Source organism: Phodopus roborovskii, unplaced genomic scaffold, assembly GCF_943737965.1.
Source record: "Phodopus roborovskii unplaced genomic scaffold, PHOROB, whole genome shotgun sequence".
Lineage (NCBI taxonomy): Eukaryota > Metazoa > Chordata > Mammalia > Rodentia > Cricetidae > Phodopus > Phodopus roborovskii.
This window is the reverse complement of record NW_026126511.1, coordinates 4,524,343-4,546,700: the sequence shown is the minus strand read 5'-3', so window position 1 is coordinate 4,546,700 and position 22,358 is coordinate 4,524,343. Positions and strand designations below refer to the sequence as shown.

The window sequence follows — 22,358 nt, the reverse complement described above, 5'->3', positions numbered from 1 at the left end:
CCTGCATGGACGCCCTGGGCACCTTGAGCAAGTGAAGCTGCTGGCTGGAACATCTTGCCCCAGAGTAGGTCTTGGTTCTCTTCCTGATTTGCTAACACACATCTGCTGGGGAGGAACTGAGCTGGAGAGCTTGCACGCTTGACCCTGGGTTGTTTTCCCCTGTACTGTGAGTCAGTATGTGAGCCCGCCCCTTCCCCTCAATAAATGACATTCGGCATTCGGCATTTGAGTGTTCCTGTTGCACAAATGACCCGCTGACTTGTCTTTTGTTTAGATCTCTAGGCCTTCACACAATCGTGGAACAGATCGTAGGGCGGTCGATGCGAGGCACTATTGGCAATTGAGGACTCTTGGGGAAGTGAGGGTTACTTTTCTTTGGGGTTGTTGTTAAGAATAATGTGTGAGGGGGGCATTGGCAGATTCCATGGCAGGCCGGTGGGGGTGGGGGGTGGGCGACGATGACACACACAGGACACAAATACACACCAGGCAGACAGAGCTTAAGTGAGAAGTTTCATTAGAAAGGGGAGGGGGGGAGGAGAAGAGAGGCAGAGAGAGAGAGAGAGAGAGAGAGAGAGAGAGAGAGAGAGAGAGAGAGAGGACAGAAGAGAAGAGAGAGGCAGGAAAATCCTGACTGCCCCAGGGAGACAGCAGGAAAGAGAGTCAGAGCTTAAGTAGGCAGGGGTCTATCTTTTAAAGGGGTCCTTTGCACCTGGGCTGACCAGGGTACTGGCTGAGTGCCTTCTGCCAAGTGACGGGGCGGGCCAGAATAATGAGCCCTTACAGTTGTGGCCCAGTGGAAAACCCAATACCTATGCGCATTTGGGCATTGTTAGTTGGACCCAGTGAATTATGTGGAAAAAACACATGAAGTTGTGAGGGCAATGTGTTGTGGGAGCCCAGGAAGAGTGGTACTGCAGGGATTCAGTGGATGTGATCAAGATACTCTATATTCAGGCATGACATTTTCTTTTTTCCTCTTCAGACAGGATTCTGTGTGTAGCCCTGGTTGTCCCGGAACTCTCTCTGTAGAGCAGGCTGGCTGGAATGCACAGAGACCTGCTTCTACCTCTGCCTCCCCAGTGCTGGCATTCAAGTCCAGTGCAACCACTGCTTGATGGTGACACTTTCAACATTTTTCCCCCAATCAAAAGGCAGAATTGGCCACCAGTGACCTCTGGTGGCTACAACATATAATTTCTGAATTCCTTTACCCCCCCCCCCCCCCTTTCTCTGTGTAACAGCCTTGGCTGTCCTCCAGGAACTCACTCTGTAGACTGGCCTCGAACTCACAGATATCCACCTGCCTCTTCCTCCTGGGTGAAGGCGTGGGCCACCATGCTCAGTTGTTACCCCCTGTTTTACTAATGTTTGAGAAGAGGTAGACTGAGCAAAGTGGTGATTACAGAGGTCAAGACTCACTGCTCTGGCTAGGATGGAATTGGAGGTGGAGCCCTAGAGTGTATATAATAAATATGATATATGTATATTATAGCATTACAATACACATATTATATATACGTGTGTGTGTGTGTGTGTGTGTTCTTCTTTGACTTCTCAAGGATCCACTTAAAATATATTCACAATTATCACACAGGAAGTATTCTGATCATATTCACGCAGCTGCCCTCTCTTACTCCTCTTCACTGCCAGTGGCCCTTTTCTTCTTCACGCCTTCCTGCATAAGCATTCTTGGGGCCATATTCATTTGGGCAATGGTAACGTACCTGAGACTACACACTGAGGAATAGGACTCTCCCTTCCCCAACCACCATTAACTTCCCTCATCAGGAGCCCCTCCGAGGATCAGCTCTAAAAAAAAAAAAGTTATATTCATCCTCAGTTGCTGAGAATCACTACTAGAGAAACGATAGCCACTGTAAAATATACTGTAAAGTCTAACACACACACACACACACACACCCTTGACTCTCTCCCATTGCTGTCTTGCTTTTGAAGCAGTGCTCTGTAAACAACATTTTTTTTATTATGGAAAGATTCAAACCTACGATTGTCAACATTTGCCAGTGTTAAATGCAATTCTTTGAAGAGGCCTGTTTGCTACATTTGTCTTATCACTTCTTGCTCTGTGTCCCACCCCATCAGTCACCAATCCTCCGTCTCCCTTTCCCTTCGCAGGCTCACCGTTTAACCGTACGTTTTGTGGGGCCACACTCTCTTTTCCCTTCTGCTTCTGGGTCAGTCTTGCAGGGTTTCAGTCTGTCCCAATGCTCTGTCCTAGCTACTCCCCGCCCCCACTTTTGTTTGGTTCTCTTTATACCTTGCTCATTAGGTGGTGTCACTGACTCGCATGGCTCCTTATTTTAAAGTCCCTCTTCTCCATTTCCGTCTCTCTTCTCCAGATGCAGACATCCAGCCACCTGTTCCATATCTCTTCTTCAATGTCTGGGAAGCATTTCAAACATACTGTGGCTCAAAAGTAACTCAATTTCCATTTTGTCTTCCCTTGCCTAAAGCGGATGTTAGCAGATGACAGCACAGTCACCTGAACCATCGCAGGCATCCTTCCTGACTCTTTTAGTGGTCCTACTCTCCACCTAACCTATTTGTTACCATCTTGTTCCAAGGAAGATCTACGATTTAGCTTGCTCTGTCTCTATCTCTGCTGTTATCTCCATCTCTCCTCTTCGGCTCTGCTTAGCATGATAACCTCCTGATCACATTTAACTTCTAAGTTCTCTGCTTAAAACCCGCTGGTGGCTTCCTGTTATCAACAGAATAAGATTAAAGCCACTTCTGAGAGCCTAAAACTTAACAGCCCCTGACTTACAGTGGCTCTGTTGGAATGGGTTTTTGTTTATGATGGTGAGAAATAGAAAGCACATTCTGAGTTTTGACTTTCTGTTTCGATTATAGCTTGAGACACGGAACAGGGGAACAGTGAGTTCCGGCTTTCACTTGGCCTCATCTACTCCTCCCCTTCAGCATTCTGGGTTGCTAAGTCATGGTGTTTGGTTAAGTCTCATATATTGATTGCATCTTCCAGTTCCAGTCCTTTGAACTTACTGAGGGCTTATCAGGATGTGACCCCACCTTAAGTAGTGGAACATTCTTTCTCTTCCCCTCATCATGTGACATCACTGAGGTTCAAGTTTATTATACTGTAACCCGTAACTCTAAACCATACAAACAAAGACTGTCTCTGCTCCTTCCTATCGGGCCCATTGTTACTGACTCAGTCCCATCTTGACTTGAGGTCACAGAGTTAAAACCTATTCTTGCTCAAGGTTAAACTACAGGATGTTTGACTTAAAGTGTGGCTACCAGATGTTTTGACCCTCAAGACCAAATTACAGGATGTTTGACTTAGGGCATGATGACCAGATGTTTTAGGTACGGAGGAGGTAGTTATATTTGTTTTGTTCCTTGTATCATGGTAAGGAAGCCCCCCACCCTTTGCTTGGGGTATATAAAGTCCGTGAGTAATAAACTTGGGGCTGCTACAGTGTTCCCTTGTAACGTGTACTGACATCTCCCATCATTCCCTGAGTGCCCTCCCGACTCCATCTTCTGTCTCTTTCATCTTTTCTCAATCCTCACTCCCTGCTTCAGGCAAGTTCAAACACATCAGCTGGACCTGACACATTCTAATCCCTTTACATTTTCTATTTCCTCTGTCCAGCTCCCAAACCGACTGAGCTGTGTAAGTCGTGTTACTTTGTTACAGTTTGAATGTCATGCACAGTGCTTTAAGCCCTTGGTCTTGGGGAGGTTGTGGGGCCTAGCTGGCTAATGTAGGCTGTTAGGGGCTGGGCCTTGAGTTTCCGCCCAGTTTTGCTTCTGTCCCTGTCTCTGCTTTCTGGTTCAGCGTGGGTAATGAGGTCAGTATCCCACAGGCTCCCACTACTGGAGCAGTCACGCTTCCCTACCATGATGCACTGAGATCTCTACAACTGTGAGCTAAGACCAACCCTCCCTCCCTTGTGTCAGCTCAGGGCCGCAGAGAACCTGTGCACGTTATTTTTTTATTTGTAAAACCATCCTTTTCAAGGGATACTTTGTGTATTGGAGTTCTGATACCACAGGCCGTTAGGTGGTTGCTCAAATGTCTGGTCACTCCTCACTGAAGACCCTTGTTATTCTCTGACTGCAACACAAATATAGTTTTAAAAGTAATTTCTCTCTTATTAGAACTTTTTTCAGTTCTTTTTCCTTAAGGCTAGAATCACAATCAACACCCAGGGATAACACAGGTCTTTTCCCGAGAACACACAGGTTTTTTCCCTGATAACACAGATTTTTCCCCCCATGAGAACACCCAGGTCTTTTCCTGATAACACACAGTTTTTTTTTTCCTGATATCACACAGGTTATTTCCTGATAACACATACGTTTTTCCCCGTGCCTCATTTGTGTGGTGTATTCACTTGAGGACAATGAAATCATCTCCCACCTTTTCACTTTATCTAATGAGATATGTGTGTATCTCAAACAGACAAACCTCAACAGAACCTGAACGTTTCTTCACTGTTTGGCTCCTGCTAGAACAGGGCAGCATCTGCAGAGCATCGGGGTCCACAGGGACTTTTACCTGATGATTAAACCTCAGTCCACTCAATTTACAGACAAGGATAACACATAACAGCTCTGCTTCCCTCCTGCTTTTTGACACTGCCTTCCCTACAGCTCCTTAGAGACTCATTCCTTCCAGTAGGAACCGGTTCCTTTACATTCCATTTCTTTGCAACATAAAGAAACCTTTTTTTCCCATCCTTCACAGTGTATCTTCAGGAAATCACAAATCCTTAGGCCCCAAACCCTGGGACAAATGACCAAGGTACCTATTTAACATATCAAAGAGAACCTGGAGCTAGGTTCTCCCAGCATCCCTATGTCCCTACCTGTTTCAGGGTCTGGCTGGCATAGCCTGCCCTCTACCCTGACCTCTGCAGTCCAGGGCCTGGGCTGCCCTTCCCACCCGGGCTCTTCCCTGTATACTCCAGCCATCCTGGTTACTGTTTGCTCTTCCCTGTCCTCACATGGCTCAGTCTGGTCATGCCCACTCCCGGATAGGTCAGCCTCTCACTATGCTCTCCCTTTCATCTACAGCATCTCGTCCACCGTACCTAGGAGCAGTCATGTCCTTCGTTTCTATTTACTTGTTTTATTCAAAATCCACCGTGATCCATGAGTTCTTCTAAAGCAGAGAGTGACAACTAAGGGTATGAAAAGCATGGGACGATAAACCCCCACTGCTTAAGCATGTGTAAAGCACTGCTGACGTATAGAGAGAGCGAGCTCAAAACAGAAGAAACAGCACAGCCGCGGTCAAAGCCTACGTGAATAACGTGAACTCGTATCTCGTTCAAGTTCTTTTCTCTTTAAAAGAAATAGCGGCTCCCGTGGGCTAAAAGGGGGTGGGGGGAGAGTTTACTCCAAACTGCCAAGGAAGGCTGTGTCTTGGGAGAGCAGATCCAGCAGGATGGTTCTGCATGCAAGCATTTCAAGGCCACGCCGATGCACAACGGGCCCAGGCCAGGCGGTAGGCTGCAAACCTGCAAGCCCCCAGGGAACCGAAGGCAGACGCTGCTACCGTGAAGACTGTGGTGTGTGCTGGCAGGCCAGGGTCCCGTCGTCCCAGGCCCCGGTTCCCACGGCCAGGGGCACACATGCCGGGTACCCACCGCGCGCTCCCCACCCCACCCCACCCCACCCCACCCCGGGACAGCCTTGGCAGTTCGGGGTACACTTCGCCCTTTTCCACCACGGGGCGGCTACGGGGCTCCCGTCCCCGGCGCACGTCTCTGCAGAAGACCTTTCTAGAAGCACGGCGGGCCGCACCTCCTTCCCCGACCGGAGCGGGGCTGCGCATGCGGGCTGTGCGGCCGCCCCTCCCCTCCCCTCCCCGCCCCTCCGGCCTCCCCGGGCCGCCTCCTCCCCTCCCCTCCGCGGCCTCCCCGGCCCGGCCTCCCCGGGCCTCCCCTCTCCTGCCCGGGCCGCCGCGGCGATCCCGAGCCCGCTGACAGCTCCACGACTCCCGGACGCAGCCTCGTCTGCTGCTTCCACGTTACCCTATCTATCAGGGACGGGGCGGGGCGTCGGCCTCGGCAGCCAATCAGCGCCAACCACGACCCCGGCGAGCCGGGCCGCTCCGAGCCCAGCGGGAAGGCGATTGGTCGGCGGCGGCGCTCGGGGAGGGGGCGTGGCGTGCGCGGGCCCCGCCCACCGCCGTTTTCCGCCTGTGGGCGCCCGCCGCCGCCGCCGAGGCCCGAGCGAGCCGGAGCGGGCGGGCGGGCGGAGCGGACGCGGGCGGAGCGGGCTGAGGGCCGCGCTCCTTCCGGACATGGTGGCCCCCGGCTCGGTGCGCAGCCGGCTGGGCGCGGTGTTCCCGTTCCTGCTGGTCCTGGTGGACCTGCAGTACGAAGGTGAGTCCCGCCCGCACGGCCCGAGCTCCGGCGCCCGCGGGGAACCCGGGCCGAGGGGGCGGCGGCGGGACGGAGGGCGGGCCGCGAGGCCGGGACGGCGGCCTGGGCGCAGCCCGCGCCGGGGACGCGCGGGTCCAGGAGGCCGGGCGGGCGGGCGCGGGGCGGCGGCGGGGAGCGAGCCCGGGCCCCAGCGCCCCGCGTCCCGTGCGCGACTTCACCCTGGCGCCCGGAGAAGTCCGGGCTCGCGTCCCCAGCGTGGCGCCATCCAACTTCTGGCTAACCTCCTCATTTGTCTGCTGGGGCCGCCTTGCTCGTGGGGCCCTGGGCGCGGGGAGGCGCGGGGCCCGGCCGGCTGCTGAGGAGAGCGGCGCTTCCAGTGCACCCCGGCCGGCCTCCAGGCTGGAATGTTGGCTGCTCGCCCCCAACGGAATCGCGGCGCTTCAGGAGGCCCGGCCCGGCCGGGCGTGAGCCGGGAGGGCCTGGGCGCCGGGGACACCTCTGTCCCTCGTTCCGGAAAGGGGGACTGTGTGGTGTGGGGGCGACAGTTGTCAAGGAAAGCAAACAATCCGATACTCCGCGGCGCCGGTGGGGATTGAGGAATTGGGAACGCCTCAAAATTGGGAGTGTTTCGTGCTTGAAATCCTCACGAAAGGGTGTGTGGGCCGCTCCTTGTTTGCCGTTAAAAAGTCATACTATTGAGGTCCTACATCTCCACGAGAGGTAGGGTTTTTGTTAGTTTTTGACTTCCCGGTAGATAGCCATATGCTCTTTGACCCTCAAGTCGGGTTTTGTGCTGTGACATCGAGACCAGCCTCAGATCGGAGGGGACTGGAATTTTGAAGGCCTGGGCCACTTGAATATATAGGTCATGTAGTCAAATTCTGATTTTTCTAACTCTTTCCATCTGCATCGGTCATGCTCAGTTATCACAAATGACTTATTTTGCATACTAGCTGTCTGTTATGTTTAGTATCATTTTTCTTTTCCAGATACAGAAGTGCTTGATTTTGTTTGCTGTAGGTTTTCTAGTAGTTTGCTCATTTCTCTACTGTGTTGTTTCTATTAAAAAACAACAACAACAGAACTTTGAGTTTTTCTGTCTGGGAAGCACTAATGATACCTCAGGGGCAAGCTAGAGTGTTGGCTTCTCAAGAGCAATACCTGTATAAAACAGCAGGTGATCCAGAGGCAAAGAGCATTTTTGTAAGTCATCTCTTATTCCATGGAGATATTTGATTAGTCTCTGTTTTACTCATGTGCGAACTGGTGTTCTAAGAGCTTAGTGAAAATTTATCTTGGGGCTGGAGTGATGGTTAGGGTGCTTCTCCGTCTTGTGGAAGACTAGAGTTGGGTTCCCAGCACCAGACCAGGCTACTCACAGTTGTAATTACAACTCCAGGAGTCCCCTTCTGCTTCTACAGGCCCCTGGACACACTGTTCCACAGGCACACACACACACACACACACACACACACACACACACACACACACAGAGTAAATAAAAATCTTTAAAAATAAACTTTACCTTCTGTATGAACTGGGCACAGCAAAATTATCCATAGCATCGTTTTAAAGCATTTCTAAGTTGTGGCAGCTGAGAAAAATAAGCTTTTTACTTAACACGAGAAGGTGGTTTCCTAACAGGTTCAGTATAGTGGTTCTCCCCAGGTGTGTGTGCAGGCTCATATTTGTGGTCTCAGCACTCCAGAGGCTGAAGCCAGCAGGATTGTCATGAGTTTAAGACCAGCCTGAGTTATGCCATGTGCTCTAGGCCAGTGTGAACTATAGTATGGTATTTTGTCTTAAAAAAGAAAAAAAGAAAGCATACTCTCTCTGCCAAACAGTGGTCCTCCAGCTAGCTGTCTATCAGAATCTCACGGGAGGACCTTTAAGAGTTGTAGGCACACTTACAGAACTTCTGCATCTCTAAAATGATCCTAGGTGGCCACATTTTGAGAGCCACTGGTGTAATAAATTAAATTAGGGGTCTGCTACTTGTTAGATCCTAGAGTTAGTGATGAAGTTATCAAGACAAAGTAGCAAACTGTTAGCTTGCATTTTCTTGAGTAAGATAGTTATATCTGGGTGCATTAACCTCTGTTTTGAGAGGCATGCAGGTCGGATGGTACCAGACTTCACTTGAGGCATCGGACAGAAGACCAAGGGGAGTGATATGTGAACAGGGAATGTGAAGCACAGCCATAGACAGTTTCATCAGTGTTTAGCCTGTTTTTTTTTTCTGACTTAAAAATATCCTGGCAAAGTAGGCTTACCTGTTGTAATGCATGGAAGGAAAACACATATCATGAATTGAAAGTTAGCATTTTTTTTTTCCCTCAGAGCCTTTGAAAAAAAAAATCTAGAGCATTAGAAAATATAATTTTTGAGTAGAAGGAAAACTGTAGGGACTGTAGAGGTGGTTCAGTGGTTAAGAGTGCTGGCTGCCCTTGTGGAGGGCAGGACTTTGCCCTCAGCATCACAGCCAGCTGTACTCAACACAGAAATAAATAAAAAGAAGAAAGCGTTAATGTCTATTTTAGCATTCTCATATTACAAATAGAGATAGTTTCAGTTTGTTGCTAATGGCTTATTTAGTGACTTGAATACTGAGAAACATTTTATGTTGCCACAGTTTTATCTTTCTTTCTTGACATATATAAGGAACCCATTTTTAAATTCCACTGAATTAAGATAATTGATCCATATTATTTTGGCCATCATGGGGAAAGACTTGGAAATCTGTTCAAACAAAATGTTGTGATATATTTTACTTAAACTGATAAATTAAGAGTGTATTTTGCTTTTGTAGAATTTTTTTGATGCTAGCTAAATATGAAGAGAACTTTTTAAATGAATGATTTTAAGACAGATTGTATAATCAGATGGCCAGATAGCTCCCTAAACTTACCTTGAGTTGTTTAGCAAGCTGGATCATAAAGTTGGCAGTGGTTCAGTCCCCTCAGCAGCTAGCCATGCTGAATGGGTTCCTGGAGCTGTAGCTGCTTCCATGAGAATCCCCAGAGCAAGTAGGTTTTATTTCCCCTTGTGAAGTTAATTGTGGTTAAGGCTCGTTTCTGTTGTCTTGACCTTTTAATTAATTGATTGGTTGATTGATTTTGTGTGTGTGTGTTTAATTTTGAGTTGTATTTGATGGCCTCGCTCTGTAACGGAGACTGGATGGACTCTGGAATTTGATATGTAGATCAGGATGGGCCCAAACTGCGGTCTCTCACCTCTGTCTTTCAAGTGTTGGGATAAAAGCATGCCCCACCACACCTGCCTTCTTCTGATTTACTAACCCGCATCCTTCCTTTGTTTACATAGAAATATCCCAGGGAAACCCCTGCCCGTCAGAACTCCAACCTTTGTTTTCAACCTTAAACTTATTTTTCTTTCCGTATCTTTAGAAAGTGGCTCTTTTAAAAATGAGTTTGTTGCTTGGAGTTTTGGAAGGTGGCACTGTGATGAGGTATACATGGTGTAACATTAACGGGCTACCTTAGAATTCACAGAATAAGGAACTTAAGACATGCATTGGGGAAGTATCAATACCCTTTATCTATTTCCTTCAAGTTTTGTGGTTCATCACTGTGGCCACTTTATCACAAGTGCTCTTAAACTTCTCTGCTTTTGTTCTTGGCTTTCCTTACCTGGCAGGCCCACATCCATTAGATTCAAGCTTGGCCACCTTGTTTGTTGTACCTAAGGGTTAGACACTGGCGGAGAACAGCTAGTTTGTTAGTTGACTGTCAGTCGGGTCCCACTCACGCTCAGTGTTGCTCACACTTCTTTAGTCTGTCTGCTCTCGAAAAGTAAGTTACTTAAACCCTTTCCCTTAAAGAGCCAAGTCCAGTTTAAACTCCCCTTACAACAGCACGGGAGGGGAGTTGGACTGCACGCTAGCACAGCTGTGGAGGAGGGAGAACTTTCAGGAGCTGGGTCCCTTCCCTGTGGGGTGGGACTGGTTAAACTGAAAGGCAGTGTTGAGATACTGCTCCTACCAATCCAGTGTGTTTGTGAGTGTGGGGAGCAAGTATGGCAGGAGGTAGGGCAGGAGGCAGCGAAGGTTCGCAGAGCAGCCAGCATTTGTGGGCAGGCTCTGATCTGTGTATTGGTTGTTCCTTTTACCCTGTGGTGCTGATAGAACCCAGCACCTCTTACCACTAAGCTACAGCCCTATTCCAATGACAGCATCTTGTTAAGAATTTCCTAGGTGGGCAGTTGGGGAAGGTTGCTCTGTGGGACAGCGAATGTAAGAGCACAAGGCACGAGGCCAGAACATGTTTAGGAAAGTCTAACCAATTGGACTTGCTCCTTGTGAAGAAAATGGGGAGCAGAGGAGTGATGGATGGCTGTGAGCCTGAGTGCTTGCCTGCCTTTAAACTCGAGAGGTGTGCAGTGACTGCCCAGTAGGATGCACTATTGCAGATAAAATAGTTTCAGAGTAAAGGTTGCTCCATGGACAGGCTTTGAGGAAGGTAAGATAGGAACCTTCAGAGGATGTCAGGCTTCTTCCCGCCCCAACACTTAGACTGCATGTTGCAGGTTAGAAATGTCACCAGGAACACACACCAAAGGAATAATGACTTTCTCGGCAGTGCTAGACAGTGGATCATGGGAATCTTCATGGAGATACTGGTATTATTACCAAATGGAAATTTGACTAAATAAAATTGTAAATATAGGTCAAAGTTTGATTCTGAAGGAACGGAGAAAGGTCTTTCAGATGAGCTTAGACTTACTTGTCAGGTGGCATGGCCATAATTAAATGCTTCTTTCACTGTTAGAAAGCAAACGGAATTTAATCTGAAGAGTATCTCTGTATTTGGGGAGGGGAGTGTGGTGTCATGTGACATAGGCTTTCAGAAAACCCTGGAAATGCACTCTTGGCTCGCACTGGACTCTGCAGTCGACCTGCGGTGCTGAGGCCCTGCTGTCCGCTGTCTGAGAAGGACTGCACCTTGTGTGGGCAGTAAAGATGGCAGTAAAGGTGGCAGTGGGACCCGTGTTTGCCATCGTCTGACCCTTGGGCAGAACTGACGGCTCTTATGAGCCTCAGTTGTTTTAGTTATAAAAGTATCAGAGAGGTTCACATCTCGGGGAGGGAAACTTAGATGAACCAAACACAGAAGAAGTACCTAGTACATAGTGGGATTTTAGTTCTTTACATGCTGCTTTGTTCCCTCTTGATTTAGGGATAGATCAGGAAATGCTTCTTTTTCTTTTTGAAGACAGGCGTTGAACTCATGGCAGCCCCTGACTCAGCCACCCAAGTACTGGGATGACAAGTGTGCACATTAGGCCAGGTTTCAATTTCCTAGTGATCTGTCTCATACTTAGTTTTTACTTTCTCATTGGAGACCTTGAGTACATAGGTTTTGTTGTGTCTCTGAGAAAATGTATCAAGCAGGTGTTTGGAGTCTTCATGCTGTTTCACACACTTCTGTCCCTGAAGATGTCAGGACACTGGTCACCTGTCCCTGAAGCTGTCCCCACTGTTCAGTCACATCAGGGTTCTGATTTAGAAACCGGCAGGGTTCTTGTGTAGCTCAGGCACACGGCTTTAGGCCTTACCTGACCCCTGGCTCATTTCCTACTACAGTTCTACTCAGTTGTTGTACACACCGTCCTCTTGATTTTATATAGGAAGGATACGTGCTTATGTATTCATCCTGGAGCCGCAACAACTACCAATGCATTACTGACCTTATTTTCTCTGTAATGATAGAATATCTTGAAACACATCTGTCCATAGTTAATTACATGTAAAAAGACTAGGCTGGGGACAGTTTAGTGGTGCAGTTGCTTCGTGCATGAGGACTGAGTTTGATTCTTAGGGTTACACAACACTCAACTTCATCCTTCATCCTTCATCCTTCTTCTTCCTTCATCCTTCATCCTTTTTCCTTCATCCTTCATCCTTCTTCCTTCATCCTTCTTCATCCTTCATTCTTTATCCTTCATCCTTTTTCCTCCATCCTTCATCCTTCTTCCTTCTTCCTCCATCCTCCATCCTTCATCCTTCTTCCTTCTTCCTCCATCCTTCTTCCTTCTTCCTCCATCCTTCATCCTTCTTCCTTCATCCTTCTTCTGGTTTTTCTGTGTAGCCTTGGAGCCTGTCCTGGAACTCGCTCTGTAGACCAGGCTGGCCTGGAACTCACAGAGATCCTCCTGTCTCTGCCTCCCCAGTGCTGGGATTAAAGCTACCAACTCCCATTGCTACAACACTCAACTTTTACAATTTCAGAAAAGTGTCACCCACATGCATTGTATTGCCTGATAATTATACCTTAAAACTATAGTTCAACAATATTCATGGCTTTTAAACAATTAAAAACATTTATTTTTATTGGTATATTTTAAAGAATGGTTGTGCATGTGCTGTGGTACCCCTCCTGTGGTCAGAGGACAACTTGGGGGGGGTCAGTTTCCTCTTTGCAGGCATCAAACTCGGGTAAACACAGTTTGTGGCAAGTGCCCTTTACTTCAGTGGGCCATCTTACCAGAGGTTTACAACTAGTAATAATTTTAAACAAAACATATTCCTTAGTTTACTTTGCTAAACATAATATATTAATATGCTTTTGCTAGGATTATTTTTTGAAAGCATAAATGAAATCAGTACACATAATGTATCCAACACACTGTTCTTAGTTCATATCATCACAGTTCTTTCTAATTCATGTCTGTCTCCATCCTGTCCCCCACAATTCACCAAAGTAACCTTTTGAAAATAAATTAGACCTCCAGTTTCTTGTTAAAGCCCATTCTAGGGGCTTCCCCTATTACTGACATAAGTCTAAAGTCATCCTGTAGTTTGCAGTTTGATCTGCCTTGTTCATGTCCTCTCCCTCCCCTCCTTCCTTCCTGTCCATAACCTCATCCAGTTTCCTTGAAGCTGAGCTTGGTGCACCAGCCCGTTGTACTGGTTTTGTGGGGTGCATGTGACTTTGACATGTGTGGCTCGCATTACCCTCCAGTCCTCGTTGCCTTTCCTTGACTCCCAAACACGGAGGCCTTATTTGACTATCTGTATTCATTATTTCTTTCCTCAGGCATTTTGTCACCCAGCATCAGATTGGCACTTAGGAAATTACCTTGTTTATTCCTTGCTGCTGAGCTGAGTTTAAATAGATGTTGCAACCCTTTGAATCTGTAGATAGAATTATTAATTATTGAAGGAGGAGGTTTCTGTCTCACCTGGTCCCCGCAGCCATTTAGCCCCAAATTAACATACAAAGACTTTTGTGAAGTATAAAACTGTTTGGTGGATGGCTGGCTTCTTACTGGCTAGCTGTCTTTTGATTACTAACCCTTTCTGTTAAAAGTGTGTGTTGCCATAAGCCTGTGGCCTGCCGGTAATCCTGCATGTTACTCCTTCAGCAGTATGGCGCCTCTTTGGTGGCCTCTCTCTCCTCTCCCCAGCCTTCTCCTGGCCTGGTAGTCCCGCCTGTCTTCCTTCCTGGCTACTGGCCAACCAACCAGTAAGAGAAACACACACAGGAGGACATCTCCCATCAAAGTATATTAATTTTAAACAATTTAAAAACATATTGGTGCTACTGATTTTGTTTTGTTTTCTTTCTCAGTGCTAGGCTGTTTAAGAATTGGCTCCATGAGCCAGGTGGTAGTGGCTCTCCGGAGGCAGAGGCAGGTGGATCTCTGAGTTTTAGGCCAGCCTGGTCTACAGAGTGAGTTCCAGGATTGCCAAGCTACACAGAGAAACCCTGTCTCCAAAAACCAAAAAACCAAACAAACAAAAAACTCCCAAAACTGATTTTATGAACTTCTTTGTGTTTTGAAGCACTCATTACCAGGCTGAGTAGTGATAGTAGTGATTTTTGAAAAGGTGATTGCTTGGCTGTGGTCCTTCCTGTTTTATTTATCAGGGTTTTGAGCACTCAGTACTTGGAGTCTGTCCATGGGACAATTCAGAGTGTGTTTGAATGTTTTTCAAAGTCCACTAAGCTAAGGTTCCTCGGGTCCAGGATGAGAAACTCCTTATTCATATTTCATATATGTGTAAGCAACCATGTTAGGCAAGTGTATATAAGGTACCAACCCACTTACCATATGCCGCCTCTGGAGCTCACACCCTTTATGTATCAGTACATAAAGTCTGCCTTAGTTTCTTTTGTTTGCCATTTTATATGCTATAGCTGTATGCCTCATTTTCATTAGATTTGTAGTCAGGTTGTTAGTGAATATGTTCAACACTTGCAAATGATGCTTCTATAAGACATATTATTATTGAACCTATAGAAGTAGCTATATTGCCTAAAATCAGAAGACTTAGTGTACGTTTGGCATTTTTGAAGGTCAAATAGGGAGAACAAAGATGACTATTCCAGTTCTGTTTATACAAATACGCTGTGCTCTAGATAACTAGAAGAGAAGGAAAAAATGCTTTATAGTTTTTAAACAGTGCAAACAGAGCTTCCTTAGACAAAGAAGGGAAGCTGCTCCAAGTAAGACGTTGACAAGAGTCAGTTTTAGCTGCATGCAAACATATGTTCCCACTGCAAAGACTAGGGCTCAGTAGTTTATTAATCTGTTCACAGGAGAATCTTGATGAGACTTGATGGGACTTTGGATTCAATTATAATTTTAATTTTGCAGTTGTTTCACAGCTGATTTTAGCTAGACCATCTTTGTGACTACTGAGGCAGGGGTGGGTGATTATTTTGGGGTTGCTATGGAAACCCCCAGGTTGACTGAGAATTAGTGCTTGTCAGAGTAAGTGCACTGAGAAGAGCCATCCCTTATCACGCCTGTTTTCATCACGCCTGCCATTATGGTCACCTGTAGGAGGTAGTTGGCCTTCCTTCTCAGACGTCTTAGTGCATTCTGACTGTCAGCCGTGAGTAAGTGGTAACTGAACCAGTTCTAATGCTTGCGTTGATGACTAGCATTTCACTTCCCCGGCAGGTAGCTGTGCATTCCACTCAGGGCCAAGGCTTGGGCAAAAACCTCACAGCACCTTTTTGAGGGTCTTTCCCCTGTTATTTCCAGGGCCACTGTAACAGTTTGGGCCCATTCAGGAAGCAAAGCACAGTTTTCAAAGGAGGGATTGCAGAGGGGATGGGTAGTTGGTGTAGTGCTGGATTGCAAGCTTTGGTTGAATGCCTTTCATCCAGGTATGAGAATAAAGTCAGGAGGGATCCACACCGGGGATGCACATCCTGGCGCTCTCTGGGGTTTGCACACCAGCCAGGCTAGCCATGATGCCAAGCTTCAGATACGGTGAGACCCTGTCTTCAAAAGTCAGTGAGAGTAACGGAAGAGGTCCCTTGATGTCGACCTGCCCCCACACGGCGCAGAAGCATGTGTCCTGTACATATCACATGCGTCTTTTTAAAGGGTGAATTTAGTAGGACCGTTTTAGTGTGTGTGGTATTTCAGTAAGTGACGATGTAAAAAGAATAGTGAGACACATGCTAGGGTTGGTAGCCTCAGGAAGGAGGCTCTCTGCTCAGGACTAGGGTTCGCGCTTTGTTTGTTGAGCGACAGTTGGAGCTCAGGTTTGCTAACGGTGAGACACTGGGGCCAGAGTGATGTACAGCTGACGGAGAGTGGGAAGCAGCGGCACCAGGTGTAGGTTAGCTTTCCTGCGTGGGTGCGTGGTCAGTGCTGTGAGCTGTGGAGTCAGAGTGGGATGCTGTGAGCTGTGGAGTGAGACTGGGACTGGCGGGGCCCTTGCTGGGAGGTGGCTCCCGCTAAAGCTGCTGATTGCTGAGGGGCTGGGCATGGGACTGGGGCAGGGCACCACACAAATGCACTTTGCAGCAGCAGTCAGAAAAGCAAAGGAACACCAGCCAGCAGAACGAGGAGGCATCCTTGCTTGCAGTTCTGTCAGGGCAACTGCTGAAGGAGGAAGGAGAGTAAAGAGACAGTTTATAGATAATTGGCCTACTTATTCAGATTACCCAACTTAAAATGTCTCAGTAGCGCTGTTTCCCACAGAGTAATCGTCAGTGCAGGACGTCACAAGGCTTCCCAGTCTGGCTCCATACTGCTTTGTTTTGTGGGTCTGCTGCAGTTATCCAGGTCTCCTTGACGTTTCTGGAACCTATCTGAACACCGCGAGCTTAAAACCTTTGCTTTAGCTGCTGCTTCATGGGAAGGCCCGTTTCCCTCCTTCATGATGGGATTCTTACTTCCTCCAAGTTGTGCTCAGAGATGTCAGCGTGTCACGGGAGGGTGCTGTTGGACCATTTGGTCACTTAGTCAAGTGGCCTCTCACGGTGGACCCCTCACATGACTTAACTCACTGCACAGTAATTTGCACTGTTTATTATGTCTGTCTCCCACACTGTGATGTCTGGCACTGGGAGGGTTCAGAGGGCAGGGCTCTCCTACCCAAATAACTAGAACAGTGCCTGGTGTGTCCTGCGTGCTCAGCAAGCACTCGGATATCAGAGCAGCCTGACATTCACGCAGTAAGCAAAGCATTTCCTCACGGAAATACGTGGTGTGTGTCTGTGCTCACAAGTGTGCGTGCACACGTGTGTGTGTGTGTGTGTGTGTGTGTGTTCATGTGCACGTGAAGCCAGATTAGTGTCAGGTGTCTTCCGACCTTGCTTTAGTTTTTATTTCTGAGGCTGGCTCTCACTGACTCTAGAGCCTTCGCTGTGGATTGCTGGCTGCCCGTCTTGTCTGAGGACTCCGTTTCCACATGGGCTGCCATGGCATTTTTGTGGTGGTTGTTGGGGAAGATAACAGCCATCATCTTCCCAGCTTGAACAAAATACACCAAGTAATTGTTCAGAATAACTGCACTAATACTGTAACCTATTTCTCTTTTATTCTATAGGCTGCTTTTATTCTTTAGGTTGGTTAAATTGAATATAGGTATTTTTGGAGCTTTTTGTACTCTATAAAATGAAACTGTTCTATTCTCTGTCATTTTCAGTTTCTGTGACTTCTCATTTTAGTAGATGACCGAGCTGTCTTTTTATTTATTAGGGTTAAATTTTGCTTCCTGGAAAGTTAACTCATTATTCTGTTCTATTTTTAGGTGCTGAATGTGGAGTAAATGCAGATGTGGAGAAACATCTTGAATTGGGGAAGAAATTACTTGCAGCTGGACAGCTAGCTGATGCATTGTCTCAGTTTCATGCTGCAGTAGGTTGGTATCGCAGCCAGAGCTTCCATCTTGGATAGCAAGCATTATTGCATGCTAAATGAACCATTAGGCATATTTTCAGGATTCTGGTAATTAGACTTATAAACACACAACACATTAGTATCTGGCAGAAGAGGTAACGGAGGAGGCCGGAGGGAAGGCTCAGTGGTTAAGAGTGTGCATAGACTGCTCTTCCATAGGGCCTAAGGTTAATTTCCAGCACGCACATCTGTTGGCTTAAACCATCTGAAACTCCAGCTCCAGGAGATCTGATATATCTGGACTTAAGCACTTGTACTCACATACACATACCTACGCACGCACGCACGCACACATGCACACACACACTCTTTAGAAGCAAATCTATAAAAAAGCAGGTCACTGAGGCTTAGTCGTGTATGCATTAAGAATAGCTCGATCTTTCGCCATTCTGAGAGACTCCCTTCTGCAGTGGTCAGTAGTAACTCCAGAGAGTTACTCATAGAGAATAGGGAACTGTTGAACGCTTAGCTGTGAGGGAAGATGATGGAAGGAATGAGAGGCAGAGGAGTGGAGAATTACTGGCATAAGGCCTGTGCAGGGTTGGGTGGTGGAGGCCTCCCCACCTACAGGCAGGTTATGGGGCACCCTGAGGTGCTCCGTCACTGCGTCCTGAAGTAATGAGGGGCATTAAATAGTTGCCAGGGGAGGGAGAGGCATCTTCTTCAATAATATTGCCAGTGGCTAAGGAGTCTATTCTCCTGTAAATAATTCCTTACCCAAACCAGGACCCTATAACAACGCTGAGACTCATTGGGTCAACAAAACAAACACATACAAGAGACGTGAGAGTAGAAGAGGGATGGGGGGAATTAAAGGAGCGAGTGAACATCTGTTGAATATAATAAAAAATTCAACATGTCCTTGTGGAGAAAAGGCATACCAAAAGCCATCATTATGTGTAGTCAACATGCAATGAAGAACCGGGGATGCTGGTGGAACCTGACTCTGTCTGGAGCAAACCTCCCGTGCTGTGCTATGCTTTTCTTTGGCTTTCAGTATAGTCATCACTATGATGGTTTTTCCGGATCTGAGATTTTCTGGTTCTGTGACTTCTTCATTGCTCAGATTCCAGCTGCCTCTTACGGAGTTTCCTTTGGGGGACTTGTATCTTTCCACAATGTCAGCTGTCACCGTGCTGTCCAAAGAAAAGAGGTGACAGGGTACATGTCCTCATTCTCTCTTCCTGAGGCAGAATCTTGGTGTGCACTCTTTGCTAGCCTACACCTCACCAAGTACACCACACTGGCCTTGAGCTCACAGAGTTCCTCCCGCCTCTGCCTTGTGAATGCTGGGATTTAGCATGGTCTACAACCGTGCCCAGCTCTGAAGCATCTTCCTACTAGTGACTGCCTAAATTTTAACTTAGGCCTTTTGACATTGACTTTTCTCAGGTCCTATTTATTTACTTACTTATTTATTTATGTTTATTTCTCCCCTTGATCTGTGGTGCGAAGAGTGATTTACTCAGCACCAGACAAGAGGCGATAGAATACATAGTGTGTGCCGGGCTTTAAATGGGCTTTGGTGTAGGGACACAGTCCTCATACTTGTAAGGCAGTGATTTGACCCAGGGATCCAGCCAGCCCATGAAACGACAGGAAGTCAGGTTCCATCCAAGTGATCCCATACCTCTCAGCAAGGGGATTTTTTTCATTTCTGTGTTGAACCATTGTCGTTTGATTCTGTAAGGGTATAGAAGCAAACTCATTTTCAACCTCTGTTCCTACCCAACATTCAATACCTTTTGACTTATGTGTGGAGACTTCTTCCTTCTGAGCAACCTTAAAGGTTCAGTTAAATTCTAACACTGTGCTTGGATGTAGCAGCCTAACGACCTGTAGGTTTTGAGCGAACTGCTGCCCACGCTAGCTGCCAGTCTGAAGCCCCCGATGCACCAGGTATACATCAGGGGTCCCACGAGCCCCTTCTTCCTAAGCTCAGTAAGTTTTCCAGGATGGCTCTAAGAATTAGGGAAGGATCTTTACTGGGGAGGCCAGAGGACATTACAGAGGCACAGATCACGCATCCAGAGAGGGGAAGTGCATAGATAGGGCCATGCAGAGGGAAGACCTGGGCTTTTGTGTTCTTTCTGGGTGTACCACCTTTCAGGGACTGCCATGTGTTTCACTGACATAAGCACAGGGTTACTCAACTGTATCCCAGGCGCGTAATTGTAATGCCATTCTTATCCTCACTGTTTTCACAGTCTGCATAGCCCTGGCTTGCCTGGAATTGGATATGTAGACCAGGCTGTCCTAAAACTCAGCTTGCCTCTGCCTCCCAAGTGCTGATTAATACTGTGCACTACTATGCTTGTCTGTCATTCTTTTCTTTCTGTGTAGCTCTGTACACCAGGCCGGCCTCATGCTCAGAGATCCTCCTGCCTCTGCTTCCCGAGTGCTGGGATTAAAGGCGTGCGCCACCACTGCCTGCTCTGTCTGTCATTCTTAATAGAATTGCAAACTGTAATTTTCTCAGATGGTCTTGTCAAAAATACATTACAGAAAGCTAGTATTTATTACTTCGATTTTCAGATGGTGACCCTGATAACTATATTGCATACTATCGGAGAGCCACTGTCTTCTTAGCGATGGGAAAATCCAAAGCAGCACTGCCTGACTTAACTAAGGTGATTGAATTGAAGATGGATTTCACTGCTGTAAGTGCACCTAAACTTGCCTAATGGGGAGCTTAAGGGAAACAGGAAGGGGTGATGTGTTCCCTGTAGTGAGTGTTGGCACCCTAGACATTACTAAAGGGTATGGAAGCCGTCGTGTGGAGCGGCAAACGAGAAATAGACTTCTTACCCGGGTTCTTCCTAGTGTGGCACATAGCATTGTTCCGGCCCTGTGGCAGGGAGGGTGATGGCGGGACAAGCCCTGGAGTCCAGGTTTTGCGGTCTGTCTGCTTGAGGACCTACCATACGTGGCCAGACCCTGTCTCAGTAACACTTGGGGTTTACAGTCTGTGCGCATGCCTTTAGTCAAGGCGCAGTACACAGGGGCAGAGACATGCTTATCTCTAAGGTCAAGGACAGCCTGGTCTACATAATGAGTGAGTTCCAGGATAGTCAAGGCTATGTAGAGGGCCCCTGTCTCAGCAAAACCAAAACAAGGTTTGTATGGGACAGTAACAGAGGGTGTATGTGCTAAGCGATTTTCTCCCAGAAGCCTGCTAGTATTAGCTGTGTGGCTAAGAAAGACAAATCTATGTGAAGGATGGGATGTGGGGCATGACGAGAGAGACCCGAGGCTGAAGTGACAGCATTTCAGCAGACTGACGGACAACATTGCCATTGAAGAGTGAGGTGGGAAGAATGGCGGTGTTTGAGGGTTCCATGCAGCGTAGTAGGCTCTCTTTGGAGTCCAGTGAGTGAGATTTGGAGGCACAGAAGCTGGTCTCCTGTCCTGATGGCTGGCCTGTCACTTTGGGGCTGTGGCAGGTTGCAGGGGGACTCCTTTGGTGGTGCGTGAGTTTCATCAATGTGGTGACACAGCTAACATAATCAACTTAAGGGAGATTCACTGTAACTCAGGGTTTCAGAGCTTTCAGGATTCAGGACACAGCCTGGGCTGCGTGACTGTGGAACTGTGGTGAGACAGGGTACCCACAGCAGCGGGAACATGGGACAGGAAGCAGAGAAGAGCGCACGTTAGCAGGATAAGACATGGCCCCAAGCCAAAGACACGCTGTGCCCCGCTTGCCTTAGGTCGGCCCTGCCTCCTACGGTTTGCACTGGTGCTCAGAATGGCAGCACATTTGAGGGCCACACATTCAACATGTGAACCTGTGTGTGCTGTTTCACATCCAAGACTGATCAGCAGAGTACACACACAGGCTGTTCGGATCAATTGCTTATAATTTACTGAGCTAACTGACTATGTAGTATGTTTGATATGAAATACTGCTGTATTATTTTAAGATAAAATTACCAACTGCCATATTTTTGTGATTTATTACTTGACACAGCTGAATACAATCTTTCACAGAGGTGAAGCGACCTGTTTTCTTAGCATTATTAGTCATTAGCTAGATGAAGTGGCCTTCATTGTCCTTTTTGTGTGTATTGATGTATCTAATAGAGGGTCAGGGAAATTTTATGTCCTGTAAAGTAATACATACATTTAAGTGGAATGTCAGTGTGGTTTCTGTGTTTTAGAAGGAATTAGTCATCAAAGAGAGGTATGTGTGTGTTGTCAAGAACTGGGATGATACGTATGAGAATAAGAGGAATATTAGGCATTGTAGGAAACATTCACATTGAAGGTTAATGAAAAGCGTATCTATTTTTGGAGCTTTGGTGGTCTCACTGCAACTGTTAGTGGAAGAAAGTTGGTATGAAGTCAAAAAGTATTGTTTTAAAATGAAAATACAGGGCCTGGAATGTTGCTTGCAAGTAGCACCTGGTGTCTTTCAACTTGATGGGTCCCTGTGCTTGGTACCCAGCATCATTTATTTTAATGTATATAACTCTTGGGCCATAGAATGCCCAAGTGAAGTTTTCATGGGTTCTGTTTAGCTTGTATAGTCATTACCACTGTCCAGGGTGTTCAAAAGAAACCTTATACCAAACAAAAGAGAGCCCCCCCTCCCGCCCGCCCGGCCCAATAACCCTGCTTATGATTTCTTTGGGTTGAGCAAAACATATTTTTAGAGAAAACATTTTTTAAAAAGTTGTGCACATTCTGAAGCTATAGGAATTAGTCTTAGTGCTAAGTCATACATGGAAAAGTGGATACTAGGAAGTTGATTTCAGGGTTAGTTTTATTCTTTATGCTTAAAGAACATTTAGAAATCCATGTACT

At 47.1% G+C, this 22,358-nt stretch overlaps 2 protein-coding genes across 2 annotated transcripts in view; one reads left to right on the top strand and one right to left on the bottom strand.

Moving 5' to 3' along the window:
* The window catches only part of Dzip1 (DAZ interacting zinc finger protein 1), a 58,287-nt gene extending 52,655 nt beyond the window's left edge, over window positions 1-5,632 (bottom strand). The window contains 1 exon segment of the mRNA XM_051195747.1: window positions 5,477-5,632. Coding sequence (XP_051051704.1) covers window positions 5,477-5,632 — 156 coding nt within the window.
* A 631-nt stretch (window positions 5,633-6,263) lies between these two features.
* Dnajc3 (DnaJ heat shock protein family (Hsp40) member C3) overlaps window positions 6,264-22,358 on the top strand; it is a 29,546-nt gene continuing 13,451 nt past the window's right edge. Inside the window, exons 1-3 of the mRNA XM_051195221.1 lie at window positions 6,264-6,386; window positions 17,404-17,514; window positions 20,088-20,212. Coding sequence (XP_051051178.1) covers window positions 6,305-6,386; window positions 17,404-17,514; window positions 20,088-20,212 — 318 coding nt within the window. The 5' untranslated portion in view covers window positions 6,264-6,304. The remainder of the gene's footprint in view (window positions 6,387-17,403; window positions 17,515-20,087; window positions 20,213-22,358) is intronic.